At 35.8% G+C, this 12,868-nt stretch overlaps 2 protein-coding genes across 2 annotated transcripts; both read left to right on the forward strand.

Annotated features, from left to right (window-relative positions):
* Positions 1-4,140: 4,140 nt before the first annotated feature.
* Positions 4,141-9,787, forward strand: LOC120088788 (outer envelope protein 61). The gene is made up of 11 exons (XM_039046226.1): positions 4,141-4,657; positions 5,233-5,463; positions 5,995-6,051; positions 6,164-6,292; positions 7,035-7,112; positions 7,215-7,285; positions 7,571-7,617; positions 7,722-7,887; positions 8,528-9,077; positions 9,161-9,304; positions 9,641-9,787. The coding sequence occupies exons 1-11, from the start codon at positions 4,574-4,576 to the stop codon at positions 9,785-9,787; spliced, it is 1,704 nt and encodes a 567-aa protein (XP_038902154.1). The 5' UTR covers positions 4,141-4,573.
* A 1,401-nt stretch (positions 9,788-11,188) lies between these two features.
* On the forward strand, positions 11,189-12,431 carry LOC120088573. Its single transcript, XM_039045967.1, has one exon. The coding sequence runs from the start codon at positions 11,648-11,650 to the stop codon at positions 12,080-12,082; it is 435 nt and encodes a 144-aa protein (XP_038901895.1). The 5' UTR covers positions 11,189-11,647; the 3' UTR covers positions 12,083-12,431.
* The last annotated feature ends 437 nt before the right edge of the window (positions 12,432-12,868 follow it).

Consider the following 12,868-nt stretch of genomic DNA (forward strand, 5'->3'; position numbering starts at 1 on the left):
GATTAACCTATGATGTCTAGGTGATAAACCAATTTTATTACCTTACACCACTCATGCATGCTCATAAAAATAGGATTATTGACTTAGATGCCCGTTTGATCTCCAGGTGGGAGGTGTTTCGTAAACCATCAACTTAAGTACCCCCAACCTTAGACAAGATCTCCCCGGGTAAGTAAACAACTCTTGTTTTACAAGTAATCGACCTATTCTAACTCGTAAAAAGGTGATTGAATTGCACCGATTAACCCTAGGCGAGCATGCATCTTATCTTTGTTATAGATTTTTAAAGTTTAGGTTTTTTTTACAACAATTATAAAATAAATTTTAACATTTATAACCTTAGAACATTCATCTATAACATGCTTCCTTAAACAAACATGCTTTAATATAACAATTATATTAAAACCTAGCATGCATACTATATACATTATAACATTGATAACGTATAACAAATGCATGCCACATGCTTATCCTATGGTGGGATTTTTAAAAAACTATATGGCATACTTTATGAAATATTATACATCACATGCATAATAAGTAAACAACACTAAAGTGGACCGGTTTTGGCATTAAAAGCAAACAAACAACTAAATTATTACATAATTCAGCAAGTAACTCCCTCAAACTAGCTTCAAACACTTTGAACCAACCCAAACCAGCCAAAAACCACTCGACTGGCTTGAAAATACCAAAAACCAGGTTGAACCGTTCAAACCGGCTCAACCAAGTCAATTGGACCGGTCCAGACCATTTGGACCAGCTGGTCAACGCGTGCGCACGAAGTTAACACATGGAACACAGGGTCGACGGGGTGTGAAGCGGGTACGCGGGCGGGTCAGGTCGATGAGGCATGCTGCACGTGCAGGGCTACTGACGAAACTGGGTTACGGAGCGGGTCGGACGAGGTGCACGCACGGAAACTCAAAGAACTGGGTTGAATGGCGCTGTGAGTCGGGTCTTCGGGTCTGGACTGGGTCTAGGAGTAACTTCTGGGTCTGTGAGCTTTTCTCCACCAAATTGAAGATATCCTCTTTCCCGGAATCGAGCAATTACAGCCTAAAAATGACTCTAATGACTCCAGCAAATTTACAAACCCTTTACCACACATTAAAGCTCATATACATGTGAGCAATTACAAATTTCAACAAGAAATTAAATGAAAACTAATGCCAAAAGCGTTATGTATCCACTTTAGTCAACCAAATATTCATCACATGAATAACACCCACCAAAATGCAATAGAACATTATAAGTATGCTCTGATACCATTTCATGGAACACAAAGAACGCATGCACAGCGGAAGCGATGAAATCGACAACATTCTAATTGTAATAAAAACAAGAATAAGAATGCAAGAGGGATAGAAAATACAACCATTGAAGACTCCACCGCAATCTCCTCTCCCGAGCTCCATCGACACCACCAATAGGAAATCCCGCTATTCTTCGATTGAAGAACACGGTTGAGGGACCGTTATGTTAGTGAAAATAAGGGAATTTCACTCTTTTGTCTACTCACACCCTTTTTCTTTTTTAAGTAGAAAATGAAAAAGATAGAATTTAATTAGCATAGAAAAGCTTAAAGTATTTTGCTAATTAAGATGATTAAAACAAATGAGCCTATCTCCTTTGAACACGTAAAATAATAGAGAACCGACGTATAAATTTACTGTTGGGGTTGATGCCCTAAATCTCGTGGATCTTGTAATTTGTAATTGTAATGTACAAATAGTTTATTCACTTAATAAATATAAGATATTGTATTCTACATTTAGTAGCATTAGCTTACAAAACCAATAAATTAACATCCAAGGTTATCTTCTGTAGCTCAAACATGTATGTAGAGACATACAAGTGGATCATTTTTAAGTGATAACCTAAATGGTCTGTAGTAGAAGAATAAGGTTGGATACCTTATTCCGGTGACACTACGAATACTGCTTGCTTTGTAGATGTTACAATTGTTGTAAAGTGCTACAAATGATCTGATCCTGATTATTCATGTGGAGACATGTAGGCGGGGGTGCTCTCATTATATAACATTGTTAATAGTAGAGACTTACAATTCATCAGGATGACCATAAATGACATGACCTGAATTCTGAGTGAGTTGTAAATTCCTACCTATAAAGGTAGTCATTTGATTTGTATGGATGAGAGTGGCTAGATTGCAGAGTGTCAGGTTTGTAGTTTCTTGAATTTTTTAGTATGCTCTGTAGTTGTAGCATTGTCTGATCTTCCACATCAGAAAATAATTCTTGAAACAGGCTACGGTATTGTGAATAGTGTTGGTTGTTCACTATTTTTTGTCTTGCTAGGAAGAGAAGCAGATATGTCAAGCTTTACGAGTTGAGTAAAGTTTGATATGGAAGAATTTGATGGAAGGATTAACTTTGGCTTGTGGCAAGTGTAAGTCAAGAATGTGTTGATACAAGCTGGATTACACAAGGCGTTGAAAGGAAGACCGAACAGTGGTGCTTCTAAAGAGTTAAATGGTGATGATGATCCAAGAGAGTCCAGTGGTGGTTCAAGTAAAAGTTCTAAGACGTCTAGCATGAGCGATGAAGATTGGGAGAAGATGAATTTGAGAGTTGCAAGTGCAATCAGGCTAAATTTGGCTAAAAATGTTCTTGCAAATGTGCATGAAATTTTGATAACCAAAGAGCTTTAGGAGAAACTAGCAATGTATCAAGCAAAAAGCATCTCAAATCGATTGTACCTGAAAGAGTAGTTTCACACGTTGCGAATGGTAGAAGGTACAAAAATCTCAGATCATTTGAGTATTCTCGATGGCATCGTTTCTGAGCTGAAGGTGATAGGAATGAAGATAGAAGCTGAAGATAAGGCACTCTAACTCATCTGGTCACTTCCTCCTTCTTATAGACACATGAAACCAATCTTGATGTACGAGAAATAAACTTTAGATTTTGCTGAGGTTACTAGTAAGCTTTTGTTAGAGGAAAAAAGATTGAAGAGTGAAAGGTATATTTTAGAAGAGAATTCAGCACTGGTAGCTAGAAAATGTAAAAGGAAAGAGTTCGTGCAAAAAATGATTTGTTGGGAATGTGAAAAATCTGGACACATGAAAAAAAGATTGTTCTAATAGAGCAGGTTCGTCAAAAAGCTCTGAGTCAGATGCTATCATTGTCTTCCTTGCCAGGGGAGATAGTGACCCCCTTTGCAGAAGACGAAAATTCATCCTCGTGATATCTCCGCTTTACCATGATAAAGGATGTGATGTTAATGGGTCCACAGGTATGGTGGAAGTTATGTCGATGACTGAAAGACTTCCAAGTGAGCCAAGTAGGTGGAAGTTGCACCATAAATATCAGTAAGATTTTGGCGGCATGTGACGAAAAAGGAAATTTCGTGGAATATGGTATTTCAAATGGTCTACTCATTATGTTGGAATTGTTTATAATTCTCTGAGTTGAGAATTATGATTGTCGGTAAAGAAAATGGAAGTTTCAGAAGATGTGAATTCTTCAAATATCTTGCCATGGTAGAATTTGTTGGGATTGACAAGATGTGGGAATTCCACATCATTGAAATAAGAAATGGGGTGGACTTCTTGGTTATAAAAGGAGAGAGACTACTTTGTTTTAATCCATCTCAATTAGCAAAATACTTTAAGCTTTTGTATGCTAATTAATTATCTCTTTTGCATTTTCTACTTCGAGAGTGGAAAAAAGAAAAAAGGTGTGAGTAAACAAAAGCTTTGGAGTCGAGGAGAGATATCTTTGTGACTGTAGCAAGTCCGTGGTTTTTCTCCAATTGAGGAGTCTTCCACGTAAAGTCACCCCCGAGATTCTTCGCACCTGGATAGTACTAGAACCCTTGTGCCCCGACCCTTGATCAGATAAACCCCCTATGACCCACAATTTGAAATGTGTTCTTAAATTTATTACTTTCTTTTCATTTTCTTGTTATTTTCAGCTTATTTCGGAAATACTATACTATACAACGGAATGGACCTGATTGTTATGATTTATGGAGTAAGATATGACTCATCTCTATAATAGAACTAAAAATAATATTAAAAAAATTGCTCTAAGAAAAAAACTTGAAAAAGAAAACTAATCTTTACAAAAATAGGATGGGATGCATTAATATATATATATAGAAAGAAGTTAAAAGGGCGGGTCAATTGGGGCCGGGAATTGACAGAAATTGGTGTTCCTCGTTGATTTTAGTTTCTTCATCATCCGTATGTACGCAAAATCCTTTCATAATTCCAACAGATCATCGGCAATACAAGACAAAAGCTTTTTCAGGTATTCTTACAGAATGTTCCGTCGGTAGTTTCCGTCTTCATTCCCATTCCCATTCCAATTCCGATTCCAATTCACAGCTTCCGGTGGCGGCCTCCAATTTAGACTTTATTAGATTAGGGCTTCTCTTCTTTTGTCTTGTCTTCTTATGATTTTCAGGAAACTTCTCTCCCCTTCAAATCCCTAGATCCTCCTTTTCCACCTTTACTCATCATTACCTACTCTCCCTGAAGAACAAGTGATTAGTAACTTGTTTACTGAATCGAGTGCGACAGAAAAAGATTTTGCATCAATCGGGAATGATGGATCCGGAGCTAATGAGACTGGCTCAGGAACAGATGAGTCGCATGTCCCCCGCGGACTTCGCCAAAATCCAACAACAGGTATCGAATTCTAATTTTGATTTTCTCGCCCTTTTATTTTATTTTTCGTTCACAATTCTAGATTTTGATGTAGATCTTGGAACGTCGTTTTTTTCAAAATAATAATAAAATTGAGAATCATTGCCCCCAAGTTTCATTTTCAGTCGGTGGCAGATCTTAACTCGTGATTTTGATATGATGATCCCCATCATATGAGAAGTTTTTTAATTTGATAATTTATGGATATGAAGATCACTCAGCTTTACCCCCTTCTGCTGCCTGCGCTTATTCTATTTTACGAAACGGCTCTGCTGTTTGTTTCCCTATGAATCGGCTCAAAAGAAAACAATCCAGAAAACTTTAATTTGCTACGTAAACATCATGGAATTGGTTGTATGGATTAATTAGTGAGTCTGACATAATTCAGTTTGCAGTTTTATTAATTCTTTTAGGATATTGAACAAACCATTTGCGTGCTTTGCAACTTCGCTGTTAATTGCTCATAAATAATATCTCGTGTATTTGGCCTTGTGTGTGTCTTCTAGAGCCCTCATATTACTGTATAACTGAAGTTGCTGCGTTCTATATACTTTCAGGTGATGGCCAATCCGGAGTTAATGAAGATGGCCTCAGAAAGCATGAAGAACATGCGTCCGGATGACTTCAGATATGCTGCAGAGCAGTTGAAGAACACACGTCCTGAGGATATGGCTAAAATTGGCGAGAAGATGGCCAATGTATCACCTGAAGAGATTGCAACTATGCGTAGCCGGGTTGACGCACAGGCCAACTATGAATTGAATGCAGCCGAAATGCTGAAGACACAGGTAACTGCTTGTAGGGTTTGATTCAAACACTGCTCTATGGAGGCATGGGAAAAGTTTTCTCAGGAAATTATAGTTTATAGAAATACATGTTTTCCTCGTTTCTAGAATTCTAGGTTAATATTGTGTCCTAGATTATGATAAATTAACCTTGGATGAGACACTTCCTTGAAGAGGGAATCATTATGGTACACGAAAAAGAATGTAGAGGAACTTCATTATGTTATATACTTTGAATTTTGAAATAAAACCTAAGTCCATCTACTATTCTACTCCTATGTTATGTGCTCTCATGTTTTCTCTTCAACAATGTATTTGATTTTATTGCGAATGTTCTGATTTGTTACAAGAGGGGGTCGTTATGGTACAAGAAAAAGAATGTAGAGGGACTTCATTATGTTATATACTTTGAATTTTGAAATAAAACCCAAGTCCATCTACTATTCTACTCCTATGTTATGTGTTGTCATGTTTTCTCTTCAACAATGTATTTGATTTTATTGCAAATGTTCTGATTTGTTATTCATCAAGTAGGGGAACAAGCTTCACAATCAAGGAAGGTTCAGTGATGCCTTGGAAAAATATTTGCTTGTGAGTATATTATAATCCTTAAGATTTTATTCTCTCTCTCCCAGTCTTCAGCCATTACTATCTTTCATTGAGCATATTCATGAACTCTCTGTCTTTGCTTTGAAATTCCTAGGCTAAGAATAACCTCAAGGGGATTTCATCCTCCAAAGGACGAACACTTTTGTTGGCTTGCTCACTCAATTTGATGTCATGTTACTTGAAAACAAAGCAGTATCACGACTGCATAAGGGAGGGTTCTGAGGTAATGGAACACATATTTTTCCCCTTTTAATTTTTAATTTCCAGTTTACCATACTGATGTGATATAGTGCACTCTTAGCTTTTCTTTTTGTATGCTATCAACATGGTTCAATACCTTCTATGCTTATTAGTTGTTGCAAACATAATTGGATTTGATGTAAAATTTAAGTCTAGGCAAGCTATATGATCAATCACTTGTATTTCACCAAATAACATGCACAGTCTTGATTCCAATTGAACTGTGCAAATTGGTTTGAAATCTTGAAGCATGAAGTTCTATGAAGTGGAAGATTTCCAAGCATGGTTGTAGAAAAATTGAAATTGTTCATTACTTTGTCGAAGGAAATCCCTTATTTTTAAGTAATACCCTTAGATTCATGTTTAGATCCACAGGGTTTAGATCTGAAAGGCAGCAAGCCCTATTGTTTGGGAAGAGATGGAGTTCATGCTTCTAATCATCTTTTACATGACATTGTTAGTTTATAAAAAGTATATACCAAATGATAAGCTCTAGCCATGCTCATTTAGGAATTCAATTGTTTCATGGATTATGATTTGACAACCTCCTAGGTGCCAGAATCCTTTCTATTCAGTAGACAATTTTCACACCCTTAACCCTGACCAACACTTCCATTATTATAGGGGGCTTTTTCTTTTGCATATGATTATTATTTCAAAGGCGGCATTTATTCAAATGATTGAATTTTTTATATCTATGATACCAAAGATTTCTCCTACTGTAGGTTTTGGCATATGATTCAAGAAATGTGAAAGCACTTTACCGGAGAGGTCAAGCATATAAAGCATTATGTCAATTTCAAGTGAGCTTGTGGCAATAGGCGGCTACCTAACTGTTTTTATGATATTATACTCATTCAAATTCTACTATCCACTGATATTTTTATTGGATTTCATTTTGTTAGGATGCTGTTTCTGATTTGAGCAAGGCACATGAAATTTCTCCTGATGATGAAACTATTGCAGATGTTTTATCGTGAGTTATTTTCCCCCTCAATATTTTATGCAACTTGTCTAATTGAATTTGCCTGCCAGTCTTTGTGTGGCTCAGATGGAGAAATGACTCACCTTTCCAGTTATTTTATTTTATTAATTTATATTTGGGTCAAGCATGTGTTTTCTCAGAGTGCTTCTGCTTTGTGGGGAAGTTCAACTTAGACTTTAACACCTGTTCTTGCATTTGTAATCTATTGTATCACATGTTATCAAGTGGCTTGCTTCATTGATCTGATGTATCCTGTGGAAATAATTGTTGCCACAGGGATGCCAAGAAATTGAATGAACAAGATGGGGGGAATGTACCCAAAGGTATTTCCTTTTTGCTTATTCAGTATATTCCTTTCTCCACTGTATTCTGTAGCTTGACAGTGGTTGGGTGAAAAACTGACATTGCATTTCAACTTATTTCATAGGAATTGTTATTGAAGAAATAGTTGAAGAAGACAACCCTACAACTACAAACGTTTCTGCTTCAAGACCACAAGAAGTTGTAGACAATTCTAAGACTGCCGATGCTTACAAGAAGAATATAAACTCCGAGAGTTTGCAGGGATTGAAAGATGATCCAGAAGCTATCAGGTCTGCATATGCTTTAGTCAGGATTTCTTTTTGACTTAATTGTTTTATAGTAGGCATTTAGCGAATCATTGAAGTTATTGAGCTTCTAGTAACGTGGTGTTCTTTTTTGGTTCCCCTTTCTCTCTCTCTCTCTCTAAAAGAAGCGGTGTTCTTTTTTGGTTCCCCTTTCTCTCTCTCTCTCTAAAAATGTTTCTTCAGTATGCTCGCTTAGTAGGCCTTGAACAACATTATTATCTTTTACATGTTGTATTTTTCCATATTTCTGGGAAATCAGGAAAAGCAGCAGGAGAACATTTTGGGAGCAAGTAAAATCAATGTCTCTATTTGGATTTTGAATACCAAAGAGTTCAGTTATTGGCGTCTTTTGGGGGCTGGATATCGTTCTTCCCCTTTTTCTTCTTCAATGGAACTGTTATTTTTATATTAAAAAAATGGTAGTGCATTTTCTTATAGGTCTATGAAAATTTATGAGAATTTTGTCTATTTAAGTTCTATATCACTTTCTTCTATCCTTGCAAATGATTTGTGCGTGAGATTTTTAAATTTCTATGTATATATATATTTTAATTTTGGAAATGAAACAACATTTTCAGTTGTGTTATTAATTGTCGACCTGTGTTTTTATTCTTCTTTGTTATAGATCATTTCAGAGATTTGTTTCAAATGCTGATCCCGATACTCTAGCTGCTATGAGCTTTGGAAAATCTGGAGAGATATCTCCAGACATGGTTGCCTCTGCCTCAAATATGATCAGCAAGATGTCTCCAGATGAGCTTCAACAGATGCTTAAATTGGCTTCTTCTTTCCAAGAGGCGAATCCCCTTAAGGGAGACAGTTTTGGCCCAAATTTGGATAGCGCAAACATGACTCCTGAGATGCTCAGTTCAGCCAATCGTATAATGAGTAATATGCCACCTGAAGACCTACAAAGGATGTTTGAAACTACATCATCTTTGAAAAGGAATGACTCTGCTTCTGGGAATGGCAATGTACCAGATTCCGATACCCAATCAAAATCTTTTGAGAGTCAACAATCCAGTACCAGCAGAAGTAGAACCGTGAGCAACACTAGTTCTTATGATGCGTTTCCAAACTTACGAAGTAGTTCTTCCAACTCAACCATTCCAACCTCTTCTGCTGATATGCAAGAACAAGTGAGAAATCAAATGAAAAATCCAGCCATGCAGCAGGTTTGTAAATCTTAGCTATAAACGATATAATGAGTGAATATACTAAACTCGCTCTTAATTATTGGTTTTGTGTGATCTGTTAGATGTTCACATCAATGATTAAGAATATGAGTCCAGAGATGATGGCAAATATGAGTGAACAATTTGGTCTGAAGCTTTCTCCCGAGGATGCAGCAAAAGCTCAGGAAGCTATATCATCTTTCTCACCAGAGGATTTAGATAAAATGGTACGTTGTCTGCTGTCTCTCGTTATTATTCCCCAACAGGATTCTTCTCTCTTCTGGTGAGGAGAATTAGAAGTAATTAGTATATTTTAGTTAATAATATTTTCTTTATTGTTAATCTAGATTAATTGTTATTTTAGAATTGATTAGTTCATTGTCTTATAAATAGCCTCTTTTAGATTGTAATAGGAAGCTTTTGATGAACCAAGAGAGTTCTCTCAACCTTAGGAATGGACTTCCTTTCTTTGGTCATGGACTTGACCTAATACTCATCTTCTCTATGGTTGTAATCAAAACTCTTTTGCTTACTGGTCTGACTTGAACCATAAATGATTGCAGATGCGTTGGGCAGATAAAATTCAAAGAGGCGTAGAAGGTGGAAAGAAGGCAAAGAATTGGTTACTTGGACGTCCTGGTATGATCTTAGCAATATGCATGCTGATATTGGCAGTAATTCTTCATCGGTTTGGAATAATAGGTGGTTGAAAATCGCCCTATTTAAATTTTTGTACAACTGCCGACTCCCTCAACTCAGGATCATTGCAATTGCCTTCCCTTCTCTGCGTCCAGACGAGCTTTTGAAAATTAACCATTTTGTTCCCTCTCCCCCCTTCCAATGGATAAACCTACTTTTCTGTAGTTATATGATTTATGAATTCATTTCTGTCACAAGTTCTTTCGAATATATCATCAATCTTATACATACATGTCTAGAAGAATACCCCATTTTTTTAAAAAAGAAATAACAGAGGCAATATTAGGTGGGGGAAATTTGGGCATTCTTGAACACCAAAATGGACTCTTCATAGTTCATTTTGCCACGTATAAGATTGTGGACAAACATTCATGTAGGTTGATTCTTTGAGATATTGAAAAGACAAATAATGAGTGGGTGGACCCTGGACACGGAATTTTGCACATTATTGAAATTATTATATTTATTTATTTATTTATTATATTTTATTAAAAAAGAGAGAGAGAGAGGGGAGGAAATGGTCTTGGTCTTGGTTACGACTTAGAACTTGAAAGAAGTCGTAGGCCAGCATTGAATTGTCTCGAAACAAATCACTGTGTCATCTCTCATTACTACCAATGAGCTTCAATTTTGTCCTTTTCATTTGAGATTGGAAGGATAACGACGTGTCTCCTATCATGAATTTTTTTAAAGGTTTTATTATACCTCTTATTTTCATTTGGTATCAAGTATGAGAAGAGAATGAGATTTTTCAACACAACTTAAATATCAATTAAAGCACATTATTGACATTATAGATTGAATCTAAGAAGATTAGGGAAAAAAAAAACAACTTAAATATCTAAGGTTTTACTATTTCAAATGTAATTAGGTCAAACATGGAAACTTTAAAAAGATAAAATTTTGTACGATTTGGTGGTTAATTTAAACCTCTTTATTTTGAAATAAATTTTCATGGATTCAATATGTAAAGAAGAACCTCACCATCTTCAATAATAAATTAATTATAAAAAAAATTATTTTACTTAACTATTATTTAATACACTAGAATATGGTTAGAATAGGACAGACGAGGTTGAATCCTCATATCTCAAATTCACATGCTCCATGCAACTTTCATAATTTGTTGCCATGATGAATCTATTTTAATAGTAATTGATGAACTTGATCAAGTCCGATGTTCAAATTTTCACACTTTTGTATTTTTTTTTTTAAAATCATAATTTTCCAATCTCTTACAAGTTAATTTTAAATTAACTTCCAATATCCAAATTTTGTAAGTCATGAATACAATTTATGATGGTCACCCATCTATGATTTAGTATCGATTAGGTAGATTGTTCTGTGAGATTTGTTAAGATGTACGTAAACCGACAACAATATAATAGTGAGCTAGTCTTACAATAGCTTGAATTTCCATCTTTTATGTTACAAATTTCTCTTTGAAAAAAAAAAAAGAAGAAAAAGTTACAAATTTGTAGTTATTAAAGAAAGAAAATAAAAGTAATAATATTGAGAAGAGAGAGAAAGAGAGAAGAAGGGGTTCGTGTTAGTGTTAGCGAGAAAGTGTTGAATGCGTGGTGGAGGACACGTCTGGCTTTTGAATTCCCACAAGAAACTCTTAAAACTTCCATATAAATTCAAACCCCAAAAAATGAAAAATCCGCATAAAATGTTGCAAGTCCTTTTCCATTTTTGGATCTTTCCTTCCGATTAATCGCATCCTCTTCCTCTCTTTCCCAGCTTTATCTGCTTCATTTCTGCTTCAAGATTCAAGAACACCGCAATCCTCTTCTTTCTGCCCTGTTTCGTTAATACACAGTGATCCAACACGCTTAATTTGACCAATCCGATTCAATCAATTACTCATTATGAATCAGAGCGTCCTCCTTCAATCGCCACCAGGAACTCGGCAGCAACCACTACTCAGAGACAAATCAGGCAACAGAGTTAAAGAAAAGCGGCGGTTCGCGGAGGTGGCCGGCGGAACAGCGGCGGGGTGCGCGGCAATATGTTGTTGCTTTCCATGCAGCATGATGAATCTTCTGATATTGACGGTGTACAAAGTTCCAGTTGGACTCTGCAAGAAAGTATGGAATAAAAGGGGAAAACGACGCCAAATCGCAAAGAAAAACGCGGCGGCAGGTAAGGAGTGGCGGAATGATGATCGTGAAAAGGAGGATCGGGGAGAATCATCGCTTCCGTCGTCGTATTTTTCATCGGAGGATATGGAATTGGAGAAAGAGATGTGGGAACGATTTTACGGAACAGGATTCTGGAGAACACCATCTCAGAGAGAAACCTAATTTTTCAAATTTGCGTTTCTACCTTCAACAACATAGCAACCAACTTTATAGGGTTCTATAATCCATGAACTTTCTCATATATTCAAAGAATTTTTTTTTTCTTTTAATTTTATAATATAAAGTTAGATGATTAGAACTTCTTATAGGGAAAATTGCGGTTGCCATAACACCCACGAACTTACAAATTGCTCAATTATAATATCATCCTTTTTCTAAATTTACCATTATTTGTTGTAGGATTACCGATTACTGCCACTTATTTCTAAAGGTTTCTTAAAAGGAAGAAAACGGCTCATTACAAAAAAATGAAAAAAAAAAAAAAAAAAACCAAACAAAACAAAAAACAAAAGAAAAAAAAATGAAATAACCATCACTCCTCAAGCTCGTTTGAAGATATCATTCATGGCCCGCTTGTCAATCAAACGATTGAATTGCCACTTTGAAAGATCTTTTGTTAACACATATGCAATTTGCTATGTGTCAGAATATAGGAAATGCATATTAATTCCCGCATTGATCTTCTTTTTATGAAGTGTTCATTAACTTCAATATATTTCCTTCTATCATGAAGGATTAGATTGTGGGCAATGGAATTTGTTGACTTATTATCATAGTAAATGCACATGGTGTAGGAATGTATCAACAGCCGCGGAAGCACAAAGATCATCTAAGTAATCAAATTCACTAATTTTGGCAAAATATAAAACATGTTTTTGTAGAAAAAGATTCAAGATATATCTCTTGTAGAATTTCTTTAAAGCTCATTCATCAGCTGCTATTTTCTCT

Source organism: Benincasa hispida, chromosome 10, assembly GCF_009727055.1.
Source record: "Benincasa hispida cultivar B227 chromosome 10, ASM972705v1, whole genome shotgun sequence".
Classification (NCBI taxonomy): domain Eukaryota; kingdom Viridiplantae; phylum Streptophyta; class Magnoliopsida; order Cucurbitales; family Cucurbitaceae; genus Benincasa; species Benincasa hispida.